Here is a 25,422-nt window from a genome sequence, read left to right as displayed (position 1 = left end):
AAAGGTATTAGATATAGTTTTGAATGAAAAGCACATAAATGAACCACTTCTTGTGAATCTAGGAAGGTAAGAATAAACCCTTGAATATATCACCTGAAAAACTTTCAGGTTAATTATTTCATCTTTGCTTGAACCTCCATATACCATAATATAATTTAGGTGAGCTTACTAAATGCAGACAAATATATAGAAATTTATAGATGTTATTACTCAGTAAAATAATAAATCACTAACCTTACGCTTTTGTGCCTTTTCATAAACATTTTTTATATTTATCCTCATGTTTAAGCTTCCATAGACCAGTCTATTATTACTTCATACCTTTTGCTTTCAAGTATCATAATTCTTTGCTATGTTGCTTCAAGACCAAGTGGTTAGTGACAAAATGGAAATGTCTAAGCTTAGCCTAACTTCTCTTGTTATGTTTTATATTTTCCCTTGCCATTACATTATATTATATTAATTATATTCATTGTAAACTGTACATGCCTTGGTAATAATCACCTACCACTACCTTCAATATCAAGGTGTTCCTTATATATATCATGTCCCCTCCCTCACTTGCCCTGCCTCTGATGTTTCCCTACAATCTGTCCTCTGCAAATATCACTTCTTCAACAAATAATTATCGCCTACTGACATGCACTGGAGAGGTGATTACTTATAAAATAAAATAAAGCCCCTGCCTTCATGCATATACTCTGGTTCTCTGTAAGACTTAAAGGATTTCATGGTCATGGTCCTCCAACTCTTACAGGCCCTTGACACTTGTCAACATGCAGCTTCATGCAATTTTCATGTGACTTTTCTCAGCAGTAGACTGTGATGTTTTCCCTAATGTTATGTTGTCTTTTATACATTTTGCCTTTTCCTTCTCAAGTTTAAATGCATATCTGGTTCATAACTCTAACGTTGGACTTCTCACACCTCACATCACCTCGTACCCAGTCAGTGCTCACCCTGTGTTAACTCCTGCTAGACCTACTTCTCATGCTTCCATTCTGGCTCCATGCTTTCAGCTGTTAGACAAGTCAACTACAGTTCCTCCAAGTGGTATTTCTTTCTTTCAGAAAGGATGTCCTCCTCCTCCTGACCCTACCATTTCTCTTATTACTATTACTGTTAGCTCTGTTAATGCTCTCTCCATTTTTTGTTGTTGTTGTTGTTGTTGTTTTGGTTTTTTCGAGGTAGGGTTTTACTACAGCCCAGGCTGACATGGAATTCACTATGGAGTCTCAGGGTGGCCTCGAACTCACGGCAATCCTCCTACCTCTGCCTCCTGAGTGCTGGGATTAAAGGCGTGCGCCATCACGTCTGGCTTGCTCTCTCCATTTTAAATTCTGCCTCATCTTCACTCTCAGCATAGTCTGTGCTTCCATTTTCTTTCACATCTGTCCTGGGTCACCCTAGCAGTCCTCTACTATCGTAAATGTCAACAAAACTAACTTATAATGTGTCTATTCACCTAAATCTGGCCATTCCCATTGACTCAAGACTGATAGTGTTGAGTACCTCCCCTACTCTCTTACATAAACTGAGGCATTTTAGCTTGAGTTCACCTCTTAGATTACTACTAAGAGCTGTGTGTAGTATATTTCATTTTTGACTTTAGTTCTTTTGTTATATGTCCACAAACTCTGCTCTTTTGTATGGCAAATGTACTTTGAAATAAATATAAATATTATTATATTAGTATGGTATAATTTTTGTTGATAGTAAACTTTGAGTACTATGTAAAAGTAATTGAGGTTAATAGCACGTCAGTGTGAGGTTTTAAGCTTCTCTGCCTAATGGTTAATTCTGCTTACTGTTCACTGTAGTAGCCAGTATCAGAATGTAAAATATTCTGGCCTATTTGTTTTAGTCAACTGTGTGTTACAGATTGGGTTTTTCTAGAGTTTTCTCTTTAAATGATGCCTGCAATGTGGAAATATTTCTATTGTAGCCCTCTGATACAATATACATCTTTTATTAGTTTTTTGCTGGATTGTTTGATTGTTTGTTTGTTTTGAGACAGGGTCTCATTCTAGCCCAGGCATGCCTAGAACTCACTCTAGCCGCAGGCTGGCCTCAAACTCACAGTGATCCTCCTACATTAGCCTCCGGGGTGCTAGGATTACATGTATATACCACCATATCTGGCTGCACACATCTTTTATAAGGTCTTTGTTCATCACCAAATTCAAACCATCTTCCATATTTTGAGTTACAAATCATATCACTATTTGGTGTTACATACACTAACCCTACATAACCACCTTCAGCATGACTGTTGTTATTCCTCCTGCCAGGTGATGGGTATGAGATTCAGCAGAAATTTAGAGACGTTCACAATGGGCTTATGAGTATCTGAATTTGGATTTAAACCCAGGTCATCTGACCCAGTGCTTATCTTTGAAATGAGACCTAGTGCTGACTTTGATTGTGTGACTTTATTTTGTATGTTTATATTCTCCATTTTATATCTCAACCTCCTCTCTAACATCCAGATGAAAGACATACACTCATGGTAGTTATCTAATCAATAACGCATTGTTCATGATCTGATTCCCACTGCTAGAATCATGGGCCTTCTCTAAATTTCTCTTTGGAATAGAACTAATTTGCAACTGTGTTCTGAGCACTTCACATGAAATATATCATCTTTACGATAAGCACATGAGACAACAGTACTTATAATTATTATCTTTATTATTTTTGAATTGTTATAGAATTTAAATGGGCTGCCCAAGGTCACATTTCTAATGAGTGGTAGAGGCAAGATGCTACAGCTCCAATGCATATAACTAATGGCCAAACTTTCCCAAAGGTTCTTCTTATACTATAGTCTTTTAAAAAATTCAAAATGGAGAGCAACTGAAGATACTGACATTGACCTCTTACCTCGACATACACTCATACATGCATCTGTACATGTGTGCCACAGATACAAATATGTACATTCATACACACACACACACACACACACACACACACACACACACACACTAAACAAAGAACCTGCTATTTCTTTGATCATGTTCAGTGTCAATGAGAGTAGTAATTCTTATTTTCTGACTTGATTTCTACTTGATATCTGAACTTTAAATGAAGTCTGTTTGATAAGTTGCTCATTATCATTTACAGAAAGAGAGGCATTTATCATTTATTTTATTAGCTCTTGTTTTTTCATCACTATAAGACTAATTTTTTTGTGGTCTCAAGCTAGCAAGAGATGTCAAGGAATAGAAGTGTTAGTTAGGCAGTGCATGTTTCTAGGCATCTTGAAAAATAAGTGACATAGAAAGATGGTTTTCAGATGTTTCTAGTATGAGGACTAAAGGCTCAGGATCCTTTTTCTAGTTAAATTTAGAGGAAGCATCAATTAATTCCATTTTTCTATCATCTTCATGTGACTGGGGTGTTATTATAGTATTTTCAGCACTTAGAAATTAAGAGGTTTGAAGATGAGATGACTCCACCTTGCAGCCTGACCCAATGGAAAGCTTAATGTTTACATCTGATGAGTCCATAGTGAAAGGACAATTTAATAGAATAAAATTTGGTAACGGTTAACAGCATTAAAATTAGTCATTCTGGTGAAGACTATTTCTTTTAAATCTCAAAAGAGAATAATGACTAAAGAATACACTATTGGTTGGGCTGGAGAGTTGGCTTAGCCATTAAAGCGTTTGCCTATGAAGCCTTAAAGACCTAAGTTCTATTCCCCAGAACCCATGAAAACCAGATACACATGGTGGCGCATGTGTCTGGAGTTCATGTGCAGTGGCTGGAGTCCCTAGTGTGTCCATTCATCCTCATTCTTTCTCCCTCTTGACATAAATACATAAATAAATATAAAGAAAAAGAAAATAGGGCTGGAGAGATGGCTTAGCAGTGAAGCGCTTGCCTGTGAAGCCTAAGGACCCTGGTTGGAGGCTCGGTTCCCCAGGTCCCACGTTAGCCAGATGCACAAGGGGTCCCACGCGTCTGGAGTTCGTTTGCAGAAGCTGGAAGCCCTGGCGCACCCATTCTCTCTCTCCCCCTCTATCTGTCTTTCTCTCTGTGTCTGTCACTCTCAAATAAATAAATAAATAAATAAATAAATAAATAAATAAATAAAATTTAAAAAAAAAACTGAAAAAGAAAATAATGTTCCAAAAAGAATACACTATTGGGTCAAGCAGAAATAAATGTCATAACATAGTTAGTCATTGTAAAACTCTTCAGAAAGCCAATGAAAGTAACATAATAACAATTTTTTTTTAAAAAATAGCAAACACCATGGGGAAATTTCACTCAACTTCCAAAACACTATGTCTTTGGTTTCACTTTTAAGAACTTTTAGGCAACTTGTTCTCTCCAAACATGTTTATACTGCACAGGGTTGAAAAATTGTACATGCCTCAGACATCTGAGCAGAAAATGGAGGTACAAAAAAAGATTGAGGGCATTTCCACTGATAGTCATTATCCACCCTTCTACTTTAGAGGGAGGGATGGGCAGAAATTACAGAGGTATTTGGAGCTGGGAGAGTGTCTCTCTGAAGGGGGATATTTGCTGCTGTGAACAAGAGGCATACTGTTAGCAAGTTCAAAGACCACTAATCAGTGTTAAATTATGAACAAGAATGAAAACAGCCTCCAATTTAAGGCAGAGGGGCAATTTTCAAGCATTTAAAATGGGAAATGGTCCTTTATGATTTGACCTGAATGCAAGTGAGGCTAATGCTTCTTGAGACAGAGGCACTGTGACAACAGAGCTTGCCTCTAATAACATTGCCTATCCTTATAAAAAGGAGAGTCATATTTATTACCTTACAACACAATGACTCAAGGAAACATTTTCAAAACCCAAGATGTAGAGAAAACAGGGTAGACTCCACTTTATTTGCACAAGAATGGCTATGCAGTAAGATGACAGCTGATTTAAATTTGCGCTAATGGCCAGTTTCCATTGTTATTTGAACACAGTATGCTTGTATGTGACAAAAGTTGTCCTCCATTTTCAAAATTCTGTGCAACTCTTCAGAGTATTCAAAATAAAACTTAAATAGTAATTGGAAACCTGTACCCATGTCTTGTAAGTAATGATATGTGAAATATGAAACCTGTACCCTCAGAAATTTAGTAGCTTTAACTCAAAACCTATGTAAGCAAAAATGAAGAACTAACTCTAAGGTATGCAGAAAATATTTACAAAATTTGTGAGAAGCTTACTGTTTTGAAATATAAAAATTATACTCCAGAATGCATCATGGTCACATTTAATAGAAACATGATAGATTTTATAAAATTACCTGAACTCATTCTGACATAATATGTGGAAATTAAGTAGCTTTTAAAATGCAAGTAAGGGCTGGAGAAATGGCTTAGCAGTTAAGGTGGTTGCCTGTGAAGCCTAAGGACCCAGGTTTGATTACCTAGTACCAAGGTAAGCCAGATGTACAAGGTGGTTCATGTGTTTGGAGTTCATTTTCAGTGGCCGGAGGCCCTAGCATGACCTTTCTCTCTCTATCTCCTTCTTTGTCTGTGTCTTTCTTTCCAATAAATGAAAAAAATAAACAAAATATTAAAATGCAAATAAAATTTTCTTAAAGAGCCCAAGTCACAGAATTTTGCTTTTACAAATGCCTGTCCTCTGAATGCTATTGATCATTCCACAGGCCCAGATATAAATAAAGGACATGAACTGGGTTAATGAGTTCCCATTAAATTCTAAATGTGTTTTGTCACTCAGAACATTTAAGCTTTATTTTCTACCTTAACACATTCTAAAGTGTGGTGGGGGGGGAGCTATACAGACTGACTTCATCAAGGATTTGCTATGTGTGCATAATTAGTCTCCATAAGCTACTCAGATTTTGTGAATGTTTGAAAGGGAGTCTAGTCTGGGCTTGCTCAATAATGGATGGCCCCATTTCTGGAAGCATATTCTATGTGGGGCATTATAAATAGGTAATATAGTTCCTAAAATTTTTACATATTTTGATTAATAATTTTGAGAAGCTAAGCAACTTTTTACCATTTGAAACTTGAGAAAAAAGTAATAAAGCAACACAACAAGGTGTCTCCTCCCAAAGTTAGACACTAAAGACTTTCTAGTTTAAAAAAATTTTCCAAAATCCCAATTTTCAATAGGGCATTCTAAATTCCCAGGCAAAGTTCTTGATTCTTCTTTTAAGATGGACACAGTTTCACATTAACAGGCATTAATGCTCAGTCAGGGATACCCTTTCTGGATTTTTTTATATTTACCTGCAGGATTCTATAAAATCCATATCGAATATGTAAAATAGAACATACTACATGGGGTATATCTTGGATTAAGAGCACAAACTCCCCTAATTTATAATCAGAATGGCTTGCGTGATTTGATGTTGAACCTTAATTTAGATTTGTGATCCTGCTTGTAAGAAAATGGTACATTGTTATCCCAAAGTCTTTTTTTTTAACTTCTGTTTCATGGGATAGTATTAACTAGAAAGTGTTACATTTTATGACATTTTTCTCAATAGTATCATAATTCTGCTAAATGAATATTCAGTAGTTAAAATGCAAACATAAGCAGAAGAAAATAAGAATGGTGTAGGAAATGAAGGTGCTTATATTCAATGTGATTTCAAGACTTGAGAAACTACTTACCACTATTAGCAATGCATACTTTCAATGTGGGAATCTTCTTGGACATTGAGTATTTTGGACATAACTACTTTAAACACAAAACTGACAAGTTAATGAGACACTACACATGTTGTAACTAGAATGAATAGTGGCTTACAAGGTAATGATGTAGGACAGAACATTTGGTTAGATTTTACTCTAGTTGGGGCTGGGGAGACAGTTTGGGAGGTAAAAGTATTTGCTTGCAAAGCCTACCTACCCAGATAAAATCACTAGCCATCAATGTAAAGCTGGATGGCACGCCCATACAAACACACACACACATACCTAAAAATGAATAAATAAATTTAATGCAAGAATTGACTCAGGTTACTTTGCAAACTTGATAGTAGTTTTTTTTTTTTAATTATTTATTATACACATAGAAAGGGAGAGAGGGAGACAAGGGGCTAGAGTTAAGGACCAGTAAGATTTTTCAGTGGTTAAGGTACTTGCTTGTAAAGCCTGATGGCCTGGATTTAATTTCAAAACAAAAGAGAGACTGATTGAGATGGGGAGGGGATATGATGGAGAGTGGAACTTCAGAGGGGAAAGATGGGGGGGAGGGTATTACCATGGGATATTTTTTTAAATCATGGAAAATGTTAATAAAAATTGAGAAAAAAATTTAATTTGGATAAAATTTTAAATAAGGAAATTAAATGGAGTCCATTATGCTGAAATACACTACAATAAAAAGGCTATTAATTAGGAAGTAATTTGATAACTTTGATTTAGAACAATCAAAAGTTAGTTATTTTATATCTCATTCCCCCTCACAAACCACAAAAATGTATACAAACTTGAAAAATTTTGACAATGATGTCAACAGAAAACAAATCTATTTCCATTTCAGGGATACTTCATATATTTATGTAGCTGGGGATCACAGAAGTTATGTATAGCACAGAGAAAATAATGTGGTGACTCTCATATTTCCATTTTATTGAGTTGTAACCACTCTTGACTTTCCTGGTCAGTGTACGAACAGGAAACACTGGGAAGGGAGGGTGTAAGTCAACCCCAGTCTGCACACTGGAATTGCTTTAGGCGCAGCACATACTTCGACTGGAAACTGGTTTGAGCAAACTTGAAGAAAACAAGTCTCCTTCACAGAAAAGTCCAATATTTATACATGTCACATGGCAAAATGAATCACATGATTGTAGCAATATTGTTTAAATTCAAACAATTGAATGGTATTGACAGGTGCTTTACAAGAAATGAAGTCTGAGTATATGTGAGTGCACATATTTAAGGAGAATATAAGTTTTATGCTTAACATATATTGTTACACTAAAACAGTTACTTCTTTTTCCAAGGCAGTGGCCAGCACTTTCTATATGTCAACTCCTCTGTACCCCAAGAAGGAGCCACTGCAAGAATCATGACGACCAAATATTTCCCACCAAGCCTTGGAGTGTGTACCCTTCGGTTCTGGTTCTATATGGTGGATCCCAAGAGGATGGGGATATTAAAGGTATGAAAAAAGAAAGATTTGAGTAAGGTATGGTGGTGCATGCCTTTAATCCCAGCACTCAGGAGAGAGAGGTAGGAGGATCTCCATGACTTGGAGGCTACCCTGAGACAACATACTGATTTTGAGGTCTCAGCCTGGGCAACAACAAGACCCTACCTAAAAAAAAAAAAAAAAAAAAAAAAAAAAAAAAAAAAAAAAAAAAAAAGATTTGTATCTCCTGAAATATTGAAGCATTCCTCACATAAGCTCAAGCATTTTCTCCCTGTCTTATGTGGTTATATCACTGATTCTGACTCCATTAATTTTTCATCTCTTGGTGGGGCTGTGGGTCTTCTGTCTCCAAGCACTGTTGATCCTCTTAATCTTAGTCAAGATTTAGCTCACTCATAGCTGCCACCTGAACTCAGTTATGGTGCCTGCTATTAAAATGATTATCTGGAGGAAAAAAATGAGTTTGGGTAGATTGTTCAAGAGTTTTTTTAGTAAGTATTTAGTTAGACACAGTGAGGAGATGTGATGTTAGGGATGATAAGGAGGAGAATTCTCCAATCAAATGAAGCTAAGGTAAAGGGAATTTCCACAGATTTAAGACAAATGCGTGATCCAATTACAAATGTCTTTAAAGCAAAAGGCTACTGTATTTATACTGTTATTGTACTAAAGAGTGATGAGATTTTTGATCATCATGAAACAGTTTGGGGATCCAGTTCTAATTAAAAATTTGTAAATTGTAATATACTTAGTATTATGGCCTAGCAATTATTTGATGACTTTTAAAATAACTGTGATAGAAATTCTTGGGTCATTAAGTACCTCCCAAGTGCTGGGATTAAAAGTGTGTCTCACCCTGCCTGGATTTCTTTATTTTTAAAGTTGGAAAATATTTCTAAAACATCAAATGAATATATATGTTATATTTGTCATCAGCTTTAATTCATTCATCTGATATTTCCCAACTTTAAAAATAAAGAAAGCCGGGCAGGGTGGCACACACTTTTAATCCCAGCACGTGGGAGTGAGTTCCAGGTCAGCCTGGACTAGAGTGAAACCCTACCTCAAACAAAACAACAACAACAACGACAACAACAAAAAAGATATAATAATGAAGAAAGAAATTGAGACTCAAGAAAAGCTTAGTAACTTTTTCTAGATTTTGCTGTCAACAGAAAATTCTATTTCACATATCTAATTCTTGGTTTTTCTCACATTCACAGATGTCCATTCAAGAAGGCTGAGGTGAAATGTAGCAAAACAGTGAATAGGTGATGAGCTATATCAATTCTAATCATGGACAGAAAGAATATTATTTTTAACATTTATTTTAAATTTTTAAATATTTTATTTTTTACTTACTTTATTTGAGTAAGAGAGAGAAAGAGAAAGAAAAAGGCCACATCAGAATCTAGCCACTGCAAACTCCAGACACATGTCCTATATTATGCATCTGGTTTATGTGCATAGTGGGGAATTGAACCAGGGTCCTTAGTCTTCATAGGCAGGTGCCTTAACTGCTAAACCATCTCTCCAGCCAAGAAAGTAGATTCTTAACAAGTAAAATACACTCCTGAAAGAAAGTGAAAAATTCAAATAGATTCTGATTGAATTCCTGTTTCTCAAAGAGAAACCAGTAAAAATGAGGAAAATCAGTTTTAACAGTTTAGGGACCTATGAGTAAAGGTAGAGAGAACATTTGCAGTCTAGGTATTTTTTCTATTTTTTTTTTTACATACAACATAAAATTAATCAGCAGCTAAATGAGTTTATGGTAGTTCACTGACCACCCTTACATTATTTCTAATATTACTAAACAGAGGTCTCACAGTTGGAAAGGACACCCACCAGCTTATTGACTCTTCATGACAGCACGAAGCAATGACAGGACCAGAAACACTTCAGAAGAGCACGTGCAGACTCTACTCCATCTAACTCAGTGCCCCTCAAACAGGAGGAATATCCAGAGGTGCTTTGGGTGTTGACCACCTAGTCCATCAGCTACTTCAGTTGCCCAGCTATATGCCTCCTGCTTTTAGCCATGTTTCTGGCAATAGTCTCTAAATTAGAGATGTTGCTTCTGTCTTGATTTTTGATGCCTTGTTTAAGTGACTAGTGATCTTTCTAATTAGAGGGCAGAATTGTGTACTATTATTTATTATTATTGATACTACTACTACTTTGACATATAAATTTCCTTCCCCTGATTTAAATGGTTTTACTGTGGTGTACATCACAGGGACTTTCTTTTACTGCTACCCCATAGTCTAGGTTTGGGCATCTTTCCCAACATGAACAGAGAGACTATCAGAGAAAGAAACCAGAAAACAGAAGGATACAGCACTAAGAATGCAAAAGAAATAAACATATTGTTTTCTTCACTTCCTACATAAATCATTTCTTGAGCCAGTTAATTTTCAGAGTAAGTTGCTATGGAAAAGGTCATGATCATTACAGAAATACAGCAGGAACTGTTTTATGAGACATTATGTTAGTGGTGGAGCACAGTTGCAGGGTCCAAATCTATTTTTTCCCACTGTGGCTCTGGAAATTCTTGACATCTTCCAAACTGCAAGCTTTCTTTAGCATACAATAATTGTACATGTTGATTAAACACTGCAGCATAAATCTGTTCTCTCTGCTCCTCAGAGCTGTTCTTTGTACTTTTTCATATATTATTCATAAGATTAAATACATATTAAAACCACCCTACCTTCACATATTAGAAATTGGTAAAATATATGGTACAGTCATTCTTATACTGAAGCACAACAGAAGAAAAAAATTTGAGTCAATAATTACTGATAAAGTAATGCATAATTAACTATATGCATGTATTTGAGCAATCAGAATGAAGGAAGATTGGAAGTTGAAATGGTTCATATGTATAGACAATGACATGAAAGTATGTTCTATTGTATACAATTTAACTATATTCATTATAATTTAATGAAGCTTATAAAGTTAATAACAAAGCATACAGATAGAGGATAAGGGTGTGTTAGGGAAGCTAGGAGGTCAAGATGACAATAGGACTGAGACTGTGTGTGATAAGGGTCTGCTTTATGGTTAATTGAGAGCTTTTCCTTCTAACAGCACATGGTGGAAGAAGCTAGGTTTCTTTATAATAACACTAGTTCAGTCAATTAGGTCTCCATCATCAGGTCTCCTAATACAATTACCTAGGGATAGAATTTCAGCATATACACGTGGGACAACCAGAAATATTCATTGCAGCCCTGTTCCCCTCCTCCCATTTTCCCAGCTCCTGGTACCCCTGCTGCTGGTGTGGGGCTGCTTGGACCCTGCAGGAGTGCAACAGGAGCAGGTCTGGCCTCCCCGTCTGTAGACTCCCAGTTCCTCTGCACTAGTGGGTGTGTGCATACAGTGTGAGTAGGCCTGAGCTCAGTTCACTGACTCCCAGAACCCCAGTCCCTAGTTCCCCTGACACTTTTGTAGGGATGTGTAGACTATGCCCTCCTCTAACATGAGCAGGCCTGGGATCCCAGCTCTCTCGGTCCTGCTTCCCTGATTGCCCTATCTCTTGTGCTGGTGGGTGCACACACATGAGCAGTGTGAGTAGGCCTGAGCTCCCAGTTTCCCAGTTTCACGTACCTCTGCTGCTGGTGTGGGACTGCTTGGACCCTGCATTCTGGCAACATAAGTAGACCTGGGCTCCCAGATCCCCATCTCCTGGTTCCCTGATGCCCAATTATCCTGCTGCTGGTGTGATGGGGCTGAAATGTTGCACAGTTGTGCAGCAAGAGTAGGCCTTGACTTCCTACTACCAGGTGGAGAAGGTAGAAAAACAACAGACCTCACATGTGTTATTGATGCAGGATTTGGGAGATCAGGAGAGGTCTCTCAGAAGTTATGAACCCCAAGATTTGTGTTCTGTCCTACATTTAATAAAGAATTAATAGAGACAGAAAGCTTCCTGACTGGGAACAAGTAGCCACAGAAGAAGTGGTCACTAGGAGTGGGGAACCTCAGGGGAAAGCCTGCTCACTGTGAACAGGTAGATACACGTGAACCTACATCCTGCCTTGACCACCTCTTCTAATTGGTACCTAGCCATGCTTCTGGATGCATCAACATTCCCATTCTCTTGCCAGCTCACCTCCATAACCTGATGCCCCACACCAGCCACCTCCATGGACCCTCAGTCAGTTCTGCTCTATGGAATCCAGCTCCACCATTTCCCCACAGTCCCCCACCCACCCATATCACATGACAGGGGACTCTTCTACTATCTCCTTGGCACCTTGCTCTGTCCCAAATGGGGAGCACAAGAGCACCTAGTAGGTCCAGGGGTAAATCTGAGCACCTCCACAATATGTTCAGTGGGGGAAGGGCAGGTGAGCAGAGGAAGGTGCTACTGCTCAGGAGCACCACAGGCATGGCACAGCTATGGTAACAGCTGAAGAGATTGTGCTCCTCCAAACCAACTCTCATATCAGCAACCATCCCAGAGCTGCTGGCACTCTTGCAACCCCCATGACTTGCAATTCTGAGTTTATAAATCCATCTCACTCCAATCCAGCTCAAACCTAAAACAGCATACTCATTGAAGATCATACAAGGACAAATGTTTACTTCCTCCTTAACAATATAAGACTTTTACTCCAAGATGGGTAGAACACTAAAGCAAAAATAACGTCAACAAACTGAGAGTGCAGAAACAAAAGAAATTGAATTCCAGAATGAAAGCACAGTAAGCTATGTGACTCTGACCAAGCAAATAGCTGGATGGGAAGCAAATCATCAAAAATATCAATCATCACATAAATGAAATGCACACAGCCATCATCACTGGGCTTAACTTCATTGAGAAAAACCAGAGAGAACTCAAAAGAGAGATGAATAAATTTATGGTGAGTAAACAAATAGAGGATCTTAAACACCAGCTGATTTTGCTTAAGGGAGATATAATCAAATGCAAGAATGAAATCTAGTCAGCATCAAGAAAATCAAAACTTTGGAGCCCACAGAGTTGGACATGATGCAGAAAAACACAACAGAAAATAAAAATTAAATTAGCTTCTTAAAAACACTCAAGAAGTCCTTACTAACTTAGTTAATCATGTGGAAGACAGAACTTCTGCTCTGGAAAACAAGATGGAAAAAATTGACCAGGAGTCCAGAACACCAAAATGGCTGAACCTTCACCAGGCCCTTACAGGAAACACCTGAACCACAAGACACTGGAGAGGGTAGGATCAAGTATAACCTAAATCCTCTACATCTTCCCTCCCTCCCTTTCCCTCTTTCTCTCTCTCCTCTTTAACTCCTATATATTAGCTACCTTTTTTTCCTCATTTTAGGGGACACTGACCTGTAACTCCCAGTACCAGCATGGGGCTATCACCCACAATGGGCTTTTGATCAGAGAAACCTACAAAGTTTTCTAAAAGAATGACAGATTTCTGTCAGAGTACTTGATGACCCACCAAAGGTTAGTGGTAAGACCCTATTGCTGAAGACACCATATGCAGCTGACACGTAAAATGGAATGGCATGGCTGGAAACCAGGAGAGAGTCAGTCCCCAGACAATTAGCATGTCTAGTGCCAGAAGGTGCTACATGGGTGACTGGGGGAAATGACCAATATCTGTCCAAGCAACTCATGGTCCAACATACTTAGCAGCAAATAACCTGTTGTGATGCCCGCACAAGTGTAATAGTGACACACAGCCATGGTGGGAAACCAACTGCTTTTGATTCAGCTAACTGATCCCCTCAGTGGTATGAGACCCATAGCTGAGGCTGGGAAACAAGTCAGAACCATACCCAAACATAAGCCCACTCTCCAATATCAAACTACTATCAATCATGGGCTACAAGAGGGCCTACACCTATTAAACTCTCTATAAAAATAGTAAGGGCTATCATCTCATTTGTTCTGGTGCTAACTAACTCTCCGTTGGAGAAACTGCTTCTCTTTTTCAGATAGATGCAGATCCTAAGGAGAGAACCACCCCATCATACCTCAAAAGGGCCCTGGCTGAAACTAAGGAAAATTTGTGAAACAAGCAAGGGTGCTGTTTTCCTGGTGAACCAGATACCAGTGCAAGGGGGAAGGAGACCAACACAAAGAAAAATCAACACCTACCAAATCAGAGAGCCAGAGCTTCAGAGGCCCCCAACACCTCATCACTAAAGCAGACCAAAAATGAACCCAACATGGCTCAGGGAAATTTTACGGAAGAGGGGGTGGAAAGAATGTCAGAGCCACATGTTGGGTCATGATATGCAGGGACATTTATTGTACCAATAACTGTGGGATAACTCCACAATGCACAACCCATGTACTTCAACAAGGAAGGGCCATTGGGGATGGATGGTCACAGATGAGCCTAATAATGGTACCAAACTGCCTTTTCTTGCAGAAGCAAAAACTAATTTAAAAAAAAAAAACATAAAAAATAAGAAAAAAAAAACAGGAACAAAGAAGAAACTCTATAAGACACATTATAGTTAAATTTGTAAGCAAAGTAAACAAAGAGAGAGAGCTAAAAGAAGCAGAAGGGAAAGAACTCATTACATACAAAGGCAATTCTATCAGAGTCACCTCAGATTTTTCAATGGAAAACATGAAAGCCAGAAGGGCTTGGAATGAAGCACTTCAAAACCTAAAAAAAAAAAAAAAAAACTATGACTTCCAACCAAAACTATTGTATGCTGTGAAAGTATCCCTCATAATAAATGTAGAAAGGAAAACTTTCCATGAAAACATGGATCTATGATTATATGAACACAAACCTACAGAGAATATTTCAGAGAAGAGTCAACCAACCAACCACAAGAATCCACAAGAGGAAGAATACAACATCCAAAACTAGAGCAGTCATGAAAACATTCAAAGCGCCAAACCCTGCAAATCACCCAGAATGGCAGAGATTAAATAAAACCTCACAGCTATAACTTTAAATATTAATGTACTTAAGTCACCCATAAAAATATACAAGTTAACAGGGAGGATAAGAAAAATGGGCCCTTAAATCTGATGCCTTCAAGAAATATATCTCCCTATTAAAGAAAGACACCTCCCCAGGGTGAAAGCAAATTATTTTTCAAGGAAATGGAAGTTAGATACAAGTGTGTATGGCTTTATCTGACAAAACTGGATTAAAACCAAAATTAATTTAAAAGGACAATGAAAGGCACTTTTTACTCATCAAGGGAATCATCCAACAAGAGGACATCACAATCATCACAATCATTAATCTATATGCACAAAACACAGGTGCACCAAATTTTATACAGCAAAACCTACTTGACAACAAATAAGAAATAAATTCCAATAACATCACAGCAGAGAACCTCAGTATCCCACTATCATTAGCCAGTTCATACACGCATAAAATCAACAGGGAAATAATAAAATATTAATAACAACATAAATTAATTAGACCTAAGGGACATCTAAAGAATATTCCAAACCAATTCTACAGAGTACACATTCTTCTCAGCAATCCATGGAACCTTCTTCAATATAGATCATGTATTAGTATATAAATTCAGGAAAATTGATATACCTTCCTGCATCATATCAGACCACAATGCTTTAAAGCTAGAAATTAAGAACAACAGGATCAACAACAGAAACTACATGCCCCTGGAGACTGAACAACATTCTGTTAAACAATAAATGGATTGTAGAAGAAATAAAAAAGAAAAATATAAAATTTCTTGAACTGAATGATAGTGAGAACCAAGCATACTGAAACATATGGGACACAGTGAGGGCCGTCCTAAGGGGGACATTATAGCACCAAATGGCTTCATAACAGAGACAGGGTGATCTCAAATTAATAACCTAACCATCCACCTAAAGGCACTGGAAAGCCAAGAACAATCCAACCCTAAAAGTTCCAAGTGGAACAAAATAAATAAGGTCAGAGTACAAATCAATGAATTGAAAAACCTATAAAATAATTGAGAAAACTAATGAAATGAAGAACTTATTCTTTGGAAAGGAAAAACAAGGTTATTAACCCCCTGGAAAACTTGATCAAACAACAAAAAAGAAGATAAGTCTCAAATTAACAAAATTAGAAAGGAAAAGTGTGAGGTCACAACAGACATCAATGGAATTGGGAGAATCATCAGAACATATTTTCTAAACATCTACTCCACAAAATTGGATTACCTGGATGAAGTGGAAAAATTACTAGGCACATAACATCTACCAAAATTATGTGCAGAGCACATAAATCTCCTAAACAGATACATCCATCAAGATTTAAAATATAATCAAAAACCTCTCAAAAAGGAAAAGTCTTGGGCCTAATGTATTATCAGTTGAATTCTAACAACCTTCATAAGAGAACTGAAGTCATGTTTTCTCAAGCTATTTTATGTAATTGGAAAACAGAATCCTCTCCAACTCTATTAAGCCAGCATTACACAAATACAAAAAAAAAAAAAACAGACATACAACAAGAAAGGAAACTTATAGACCTATATCCCTGTGGTAATTTGAATAATTGTCCTCCAATAGATTTAGGAGTTTATTAAACCGTTTTGGTTTTCCAGCTACTTGGCTGGAGGAGGTATCACTGAGTGGATCTTAGGGTCTCTCCCTAAGATGTGGTTGTGAATTTGACATTTCAGTGTGAAGTGTCTGGATTTCCTGAAGTGTGTTGTGGCTTTCTCTCTCTCTCTCTCTCTCTCTCTCTCTCTCTCTCTCTTTCTCTCCTTGGACCTGTGAAAACAGGTCAGCTTCTTCTGCTATTGTAGAACTTCCCCTGGATCTCTAAGCTTCAAATAAATATTCCTTCCTCCATATCTGTGCCTGGTTTGGAGGTTCATCTCAGTGATTTAAAGCTTTCTACTACAGAAATTGGTACCAGGATTGGGGTGAGATGCATCTGACTATGTGGATTTTGTTCTTTTGGGACTTTGTTTTAGAAGAATAGGCATGGAATTGGTACTTAGAACTGAAGATGCCTTCCAGAGCAGTAAGCCAAGTTTTATAGACTATTCTGATAAGAGTTTGAATATGTTAAGTGTATTTGGAGGCTTCAGTGATAAACTTGGAGGCTTGGCTTATGAGCTTTCTAAGGAGAAGGAAAAACTACAGAGGATTTCATTGGAACAGGGCTGCTGATATAAGGGCTGAATGTGTTCTGCTGCAAAGGCCCAGGGAGTTTGATCAAGGTTCAATTTGTAATATATTGATGTGTTTGGCTAAAAGATATTGAAACTGAGAGATTTAAGATTTTAAGTTATAAAATTTCAAGCAAGTTAAAATTAAAGATTCTAAGGCTGGTTTTATATTACTGAGTCTGCTATTGTCAAACATATTAACAATGTTAAGGAAGATGGCCCAACTGACTTACATTAAAACAATAGAGAGGATACTTGGGGAAAGACTATAATAAGCATACAAACTCCTTTGGAAAGAATTGACTGGAAAAGGAACCTGATTTTGAAGGTTACAATTTATTTCATCCCTATGTTAAAAAATATGGCTATGGCCAGGCATGGTAGAACACAATTTTAATCCCAGCACTCGGAAGGCAGAGGTAGAAAGATTGCCATGAGTTTGAGACCACCCTCAGACTCCATAGTGAATTCCAGGTCAGCCTGGGCTAAAGTGAGACCATACCTTAAAAAACAAAACAAAACAAAACAAAAATATATGGGTATGTCCTACACACCTTATATTAGTTTTCATTACCAACCACCTGGCTGAAGAAAGTGTCACTTGATGGTTCTTGAGTGCAGCCCTGAGGTGTGGTGATGTATTTGACATTCCAATCTAAAAATATGCAAAGTGCCTGGAGTTCCTGAAGTGTGCTGTGAGGTGTGGCTTTTGGGATTTGGCTTTTGGTTTCTCTCTCTCTCTTTCTCCCTCTCTCTCTCTCTCTCTCTCTCTCTCTCTCTCTCTCTCTCTCTCTCTCCTTGGACTTGTAAAAGCAGGTCATCTGTTTCTGCCATTATGGAACTTCCCCTAATCCATAAATGTCAAATAAATATCCCCTCCTCAATAACTTCACCTGTTCTGGAGGGTGATCACAGTGACCTAAAGCTGTCTACTATAATCCCCAATGAACTTGGACACAAAAAGCTCAACAGAATCCTCGCAAACCAAATTGAACAACACATCTAAAGCATTATACATCTCAATAAAGCAAGCGTCATCGCTGGTATGTATGGATGGTTAAACATAGGGACATTAATTAATGGAATGCACCACATAAAAAATAACTTAAAACACAAGAACTACATAATTTCAATAGATGCAGTGAAGGCCTTTGTCAAAATACAACATAACTTCATAATCAAAACACTGGAAAGACTGGACATGGACAGTTTATATATCAAAACAATAAAGGCCATATACATTGCTATTAAACTCAATTCCCACTTAATGGGGAAAGACTCAAGGAGCTCCCATGAAGTTCAGGAACAAGACTAGGGTGTCCAGTCTCACCACCACTCTTCAGTATAGTACTGAAAATCTTAGCCCAAGAAATAAGGCAGATGATGTATAAAAAGTGGAGCAGATAGGAAAGGAAGAAGCCATAGTTGCCCTATTTGCAGATGACATGATCCTATCCATAAGTGACCTGAAAGACTGCAACAAAATTTCTAAAGGTGATAAGTTCCTTCAGCAAAGTGACATAATACAAAATAAACTCTCAAAAATCAGTAGTCTTACTGTATTCCAAAGACAATTATACAGTGAAAGTAATCAGCAAGGCTGCCCTATTTTCAAGAGTGACAAAAATATCTGGGAATAACAATAACCAAGAAGATGAAAGACCTATATACTGAAAACATAAAAGCACTCAAGAAATAAATTGAGGAGGATGTGAGAACATGGAAAGACATTCCATGTTCCTGTATAAGTAGAATTAATATTGTAAAAATGACAGTTCTACAAGAAGCAATATATAGACTCAATGCAATACTAATAAAAATTCAATTATCATTCTTCAGAGATAGAAAAAGTAATCTCAAAATTTATATGAAATGGACGAAACCTCAGATATCCAAAAGTATCCTTAGCAATAGAAACACCTCCGGAGGTATCACCATAACCAATCTAAAGTTATATTATAAAACCATAGTAACAAAAACAGCATGACATTGGAATAGACCAATGGAACAAAACTGAAGACCCAACCCTTAGTTCGAGCAACTAAAGCTACTTGATCTTTGACAAAGGAGTCAATAATGTACACTGGACAATGGAGAGCATCTTCATCAAATGGTGCTGATCAAAGTGGATAACCACACATTGAAAAATGAAAATAGAACCAGTCCTTTCACTGTGTACATAAAACAATTCCAAATAGATATAAGACCGCAACATAAGATCTGAAACTCTTAATTTCCTATAAGAAAAATGGGGGAATTCTCCACAATATGGGAATGGAGAAAGACTTCCTGAGCAATACCCCAGTAGCCCAGAAAATTAAATGATCACACAACTTTGTGATATCATGAGTTTTTGTACATACAAACATACCATGATCAGAGCCAACAACTACCACAGAATGAGAGAAAATCTCTACCAGCTTTACCACTGGCAGAGGCCTGATATCTAGAATCTACAAATAAGTCAAAAACCTAAGGAATAATAAAAAAAAATCAAACAATCCATTCATAAAATGGGGCAGAGAACTGAATAGGGAATTCTCAATGTAAGAAATACAGATGGCTGATCCTCACTTAAGAAAATGTTCAACATCCTTAACCACCAAGGAAAAACAAATTAAAACAAATATAACATTCTACCTTACTCCAGTCAATATTACAATCATTAAAAAATCAAATGATAATAAATGTTGGAGAGAATATGGGGGAAGAGGAACTTGCATTCACTGCTGGTAAGAGTGAAAACTTGCACAATTGCTATGGAAATCAATATGGAGACTTCTGAAAGAGATGAAACTAGACCCACTCTTCTTACCATACTCAGAAATCAACTCCAAATTGATTGAAGACCTCAGTATGAGAGCTGAAACACTTCAAGTAATGGAAGGAAAAGTTAGGAGGAAATCTCTATTATGTGGGAGGAGGGAAGGACAACCTGAACAATACCCCAGTAGCCCAGGAAATTAAACAACATCTCAACCAATAGGATCACATGAAGCAAAAAAGCTGTTGTACAGACAAGCATACCATAAGCAGAGCCACTAGAATACCCACAAAATGGGAGAAAAATCTTCACCAACTATACCAGTGACAAAGGCCTAATATCCCAAATCTACAAAGAACTCAAAAAACTAAACAATAAAAACACACAGCCAATCAAGAAATATGGTAGGGAGCTGAATTGGAAATTTTTAATGGAAAAAAATACAAATGGCTAAGACATTCTTAAGAAACTGTTCAACAGCCCTAACCATCAGGGAAATGCAAATTGAACAACTATGGGATTCCTGCTTACTCGAGTCAGGATGACAATCTTTAAAACATCAAATGAGGGGCTGGAGAGATGGCTTAGCAGTGAAGCGCTTGCCTGTGAAGCCTAAGGACCCTGGTTCGAGGCTCAGTTCCCCAGGTCCCACGTTAGCCAGATGCACAAGGGGACGCACGCGTCTGGAGTTCGTTTGCAGAGGCTGGAGGCCCTGGCACGCCCATTCTCTCTCTCTCCCTCTATCTGTCTTTCTCTCTGTGTCTGTCACTCTCAAATAAATTAATTAATTAATTAAAAAAAATCAAATGACAACAAATGTTGGCAAAGATGTGGGGGAAAAAGAACCCTCATTCACTGTTGGTGGGAATGCAAACTTGAATAACCATAACTCTTCACTTGCTCAACCATGTTTATAGTTGCTCCATTTACAGTAGCTAAGAACTGGAAATCAACCCAGATGCCCACCATTTAATGATTGGATAATGAAGATGTGTTACATATACACAATGGAATTCTACTCAGCAGTAAGGAAAAATGATACAATGGCAAGCAGGGAGAACAGCATTCATGTTTAAATCACCAATACCTCTGTTGAGTATCCTGGGCCCTGGTAGATGTGCTAGAAGTGACTTGTATATTGCACTGCAGTCAACTATCTTTTCTTGTCATGTCGATGGATCTTTATTCCCCCTGATATTCACTGCCATCTGTTAATAAAAAAAAAAAAAAAGGTTGTCATTGCCACCTATGTGGCAAACATCCAAACTCTCTAATCAAGAGTAAGAGCAGCATGGATTCAAGGGGATAAGCATAATTACTTAAGAAACATTTCGATGGGTACAGCCACTCTTCTTAACCAAAGACCAATGGGAGCTTCTCTTTGGAGTCCATGACATTCCTATCCATAGGATTCTGATTTGGATCTAAGTGTCAAGTATGAGTTCTCTTCCTCTGAGCATGCCTCATATACAATCAGAGAGCCATTGATTACTCACATACACTGTGAGCCCCTATTGCACAGGTGCCTGCCTTTTGTTTGGCTGGTTGATTGCAAAGTATGCCTAAGTCTTATCATCATATCAGTGTAGTATATCATATCAAGTTAAATCAATTGGTGAAAATTTGTACAGTTGATGAGAAAATTCAATCATTATTTTTCATATACTTGAAGGATAAAAAACTATTTCCACTTATCACAGACTTTCAAGTAGAGGCAGGCATAATGAAAATAAATACCTCATGAAAAGTGTAAACCCTTCAATATATTTTAAATTAAATGGACAATAGTCAGAATATTAAGATGTTCTAACAGCCATTATATGCTTTAATTCATAGGCTAAAAGTTATTTTAAAATGCCAGTATCTTTTTTAAGTATAATCAAGTTTTTCCTAATTATCAGTGCCAAAAACAAAATCTTGCTTTCACCTACCTACCCACATAGGAAATTAAAATCACACTTAAGAAGGTACTGATCTCCTTTTCACTCACATTGCTGTAGAGCCTCAAGGGAAACCAAATTACTCTGCTATGAGGTTATTAGTTTCCAGTGGTTCAGTTTTCTTGTTTGTGACTTGTTCAGATATTTAATGCAACCTTAGCTAGGTAAGTTAAAATCAGTGGAAAATGATGACACTTGGCACAGAACAAGAAAACTTCTCTAACAAAGACTACTGTTAGATTACTCCAAATTCATTTTTAATGAAAAGGGGAAGTTAATAGTTACCTTTTACAATATATACTTTTCATAGCATTTTGTATAATTACAGAAACTTAAAACTTCTCGGTAGTAAAAATAAAGTACTATTCCAATTACTTGTTACATCATAACATATTACTTAATACATCTGAAAGGGCTCTGTGGGGCCCATTTTTCACATGTCAGAACCTTTCTTACCAGGTTGAAATAAAGTTGTCTTAAAATTGAGTTTGTAGACCAAAATAATCTCCAGTCAAACTCACAGAATGTAACACACCGTGTACATGTTCCAGCTCAACAAGTCACTGCCATAAATAGTATTAAAATTTCAAATGTTTTCTGCAGAAGAACATCATTACCATCGAGGCCTGTGGGCTCCTACTGCTCTCTGAGCTTTCTGCTGCTATCCCACTCTGGGTCCCTCCTTACTGCCTTGTGAAACTTATGAACCTGTGTCATACATTTCTCTGATCCTACTGTTCAAGGTGTGTGTGTGTGTGTGTGTGTGTGTGTGTGTGTGTGTGTGTGTGGAGTGCCCTGTAATAGTTCCATACATACATATAATCAGAATAATTAACCCATACATTGCTTCAAGCACATATCATTTCTTGTTATATAGATATTGAGTCTTTTCCTCTAGCTTCTTTAATATATTCAGTGTTCACTTTACTATACTGTAGAGCAATAGAACTCATTCTATCTATCAATCTGTATTCTTGGACACAATAAGTGCTTTTGTAGTAAAGGAGATGCATTTTAAATTTACATACACTTGATCTGTCATGAGGCAGTTATTTAGTGTAGTGAAGCTATAATCTACAGAATTATTAACTTTGAGAGTGATCCCTCAAAGGCCCTGGTTCTATCCAGGGTTGTTACCAAAGAAACAAAGACCTGACTCTTTCATAGCTTGTGCTTCTGTTATAGAAAATTTCTAAGTATGTGTTAAATTTCAAAGTGGTGAAAATACAAACTAGAAAAATAAAGTTTTAAGAAAAATGTGCTAAGATGAACAAATATAAAATGTGAGTATTTGAAATTAAATTGATATGAGTTTGTGTAGCCTAGGCTGAAGGCAACACACATCAAGACTTTTTAAAATAATTTCATTTATTATTGGTATTTAGAATACAAGAACATTTTATTTTGTTATGAAAGTTGTGTGAACTGTCAGTGTTCTATAGCCTCAATTTTTTATTTTTTTGTTTTTTAAAATTTTATTGACTATTTCAATTATATGACAGACAGACAGAGAGAGAGAGAGAGAGAGGCAGGGAGAGAGAATGGGTGTTCCAAGGCCTTCAGCCACTGCAAATGAACTCCAGAAGCATGTAATACCTTGTGCAACTTGTTAACATAGTTCCTGGGGAATTAAACCTGGGTTCTTTGGTTTTGTAGGAAAGCACCTAAACCACTAAGCCATCTCTCCAGCCCCCAAGTACATTTTTTAAATATTTATTTTTATTTATTTATCTATGACCCAGCAACATATGCGGGTTGTGGGGAATTGAACCTGGGTTCTTAGGCTTCACAGGCAAGTGCCTTAACCACTAAGCCAACTCTCCATCCCTTTTTAAAGAATATTTTTATTGGGCTGGAGAGATGGCTTAGCAGTTAAGCACTTGCCTGTGAAGCCTAAGGACCCCGGTTCGAGGCTCGGTTCCCCAGGTCCCACGTTAGCCAGATGCATAAGGGGGCGCACGTGTCTGGAGTTCGTTTGCAGTGGCTGGAAGCCCTGGCGTGCCCATTCTCTCTCTCTCCCTCTATTTGTCTTTCTCTCTGTGTCTCTTGCTCTCAAATAAATAAATAAAAAATTTTAAAAAAAAGAATATTTTTATTTATTTGTTTATTTGTGAGGCAGAGAAAAAGTCAAGTACATTTTTAACTGATTTCCCAGTCATAGAATCTCTCTAATTTGTACTTAGGAACTTGATGACCATTGTTTAAATGAGCACTGTTACATAGTTGTCATAGGTACCTCTGGGAAATGATATTAGAGACTATTCAAGAAAAGAAACAACAGGGCTGGGGGAGATGGCTTAGTAGTTAAGGTGCTTGCCTACAAAGCCAAAGAACCTAGGTTCAATTCCCCAGGACCCATGTAAGCTAAATGTACAAGGGGGCGTATGCGTCTGGAGTTCATTTGCAGTGGCTAGAGGCCCTGATACACCCTTACTTTTTCTCTCTCTCTCCCTCTCTTTCTCTCTCTCTCTCCTCTTCTCTCAAATAAATAAATAAAAGTATTTTTTAAAAAGAATTGGCTTTAGATGTGTATGAGTATGCTCATCTTTAAAAATAAAGGGAAACAGTATGTGCAAATACCCACACAGAAAAGATAAGATGATAGGTGTGGGAGTTATAAAAAATAATTGGCAAATTTCTTCCCTCTAAATAATTTTTTTTATGTTTTGATTTTCGAGGTAGGGTCTCACTCTAGTTCAGACTGAACTGGAATTCACTATGTAGTCTCAGGGTGGCCTTGAACTCACTGTGATCCTCCTACCTCTGCTTCCCAAGTACTGGGACTAAAGGCATGCAACACAATGCCCAGCCTTCTTCCCTCGAAATAAATTTTTAGGAAACCTAGATTATATCATTTGATCATATTTACTATTTTAACATGAAATATGGAAAATAATATGCTAGAGCAGTAATTTCTCTCACTCTACACATACACACACAATTCACTATGTTGCAATCCTTTGTAGGATGTGATACAGATAACATACTATAACAATAATTAAAATAAACCAAATTATTTTTAGTGATTTTCTCAAACTTCCAAATCAATCACTCCTATATGTTGTGAGTTTTCCACATATTAATCTGATATGATTTATCAAATAGATGAGAAGGATAACTATTTTTTTCTTTGCCTGAGACACTCAGTATCCTGTGACATGGTACAGTATGTGTTAGAACATCACCGTCATCTATAACCTAGGAAGAATCATGTGCACAAACTAATAATTGAATAAAATTATATGCATAGATTTGTAAAAAAAAAAAAAAGGAGGGATACATTAACATTGGAGAGAGAATAAAACTGTTGCAATTTTCTGTGTATCACCCACTGCATATAATAGAGAAATAGCCTTAGGAAGAAATACTGTGTAGACTGCCATTAAATTATAAATTATGCATAATGGAAATACATGGCAAAATGCAAAGGTTGACATACAAAGGAAGGAGCTAATATAATTTGACCTTCCAAGCAGATGTATCCTTCACAATACA

General features: G+C 37.2%; 1 protein-coding gene across 1 annotated transcript in view; it reads left to right on the top strand.

The window, feature by feature from the left end:
- Positions 1-25,422, top strand: part of Malrd1 (MAM and LDL receptor class A domain containing 1) — a 771,085-nt gene that overhangs the window by 544,491 nt on the left and 201,172 nt on the right. Inside the window, exon 32 of the mRNA XM_045134762.1 lies at positions 7,964-8,121. Coding sequence (XP_044990697.1) covers positions 7,964-8,121 — 158 coding nt within the window. The remainder of the gene's footprint in view (positions 1-7,963; positions 8,122-25,422) is intronic.

The sequence above is a fragment of the Jaculus jaculus genome, chromosome 15 (assembly GCF_020740685.1).
Source record: "Jaculus jaculus isolate mJacJac1 chromosome 15, mJacJac1.mat.Y.cur, whole genome shotgun sequence".
NCBI lineage: Eukaryota > Metazoa > Chordata > Mammalia > Rodentia > Dipodidae > Jaculus > Jaculus jaculus.
The sequence above is the reverse complement of the archived record's forward strand: the minus strand, read 5'-3'. Positions and strand labels throughout refer to the sequence as shown.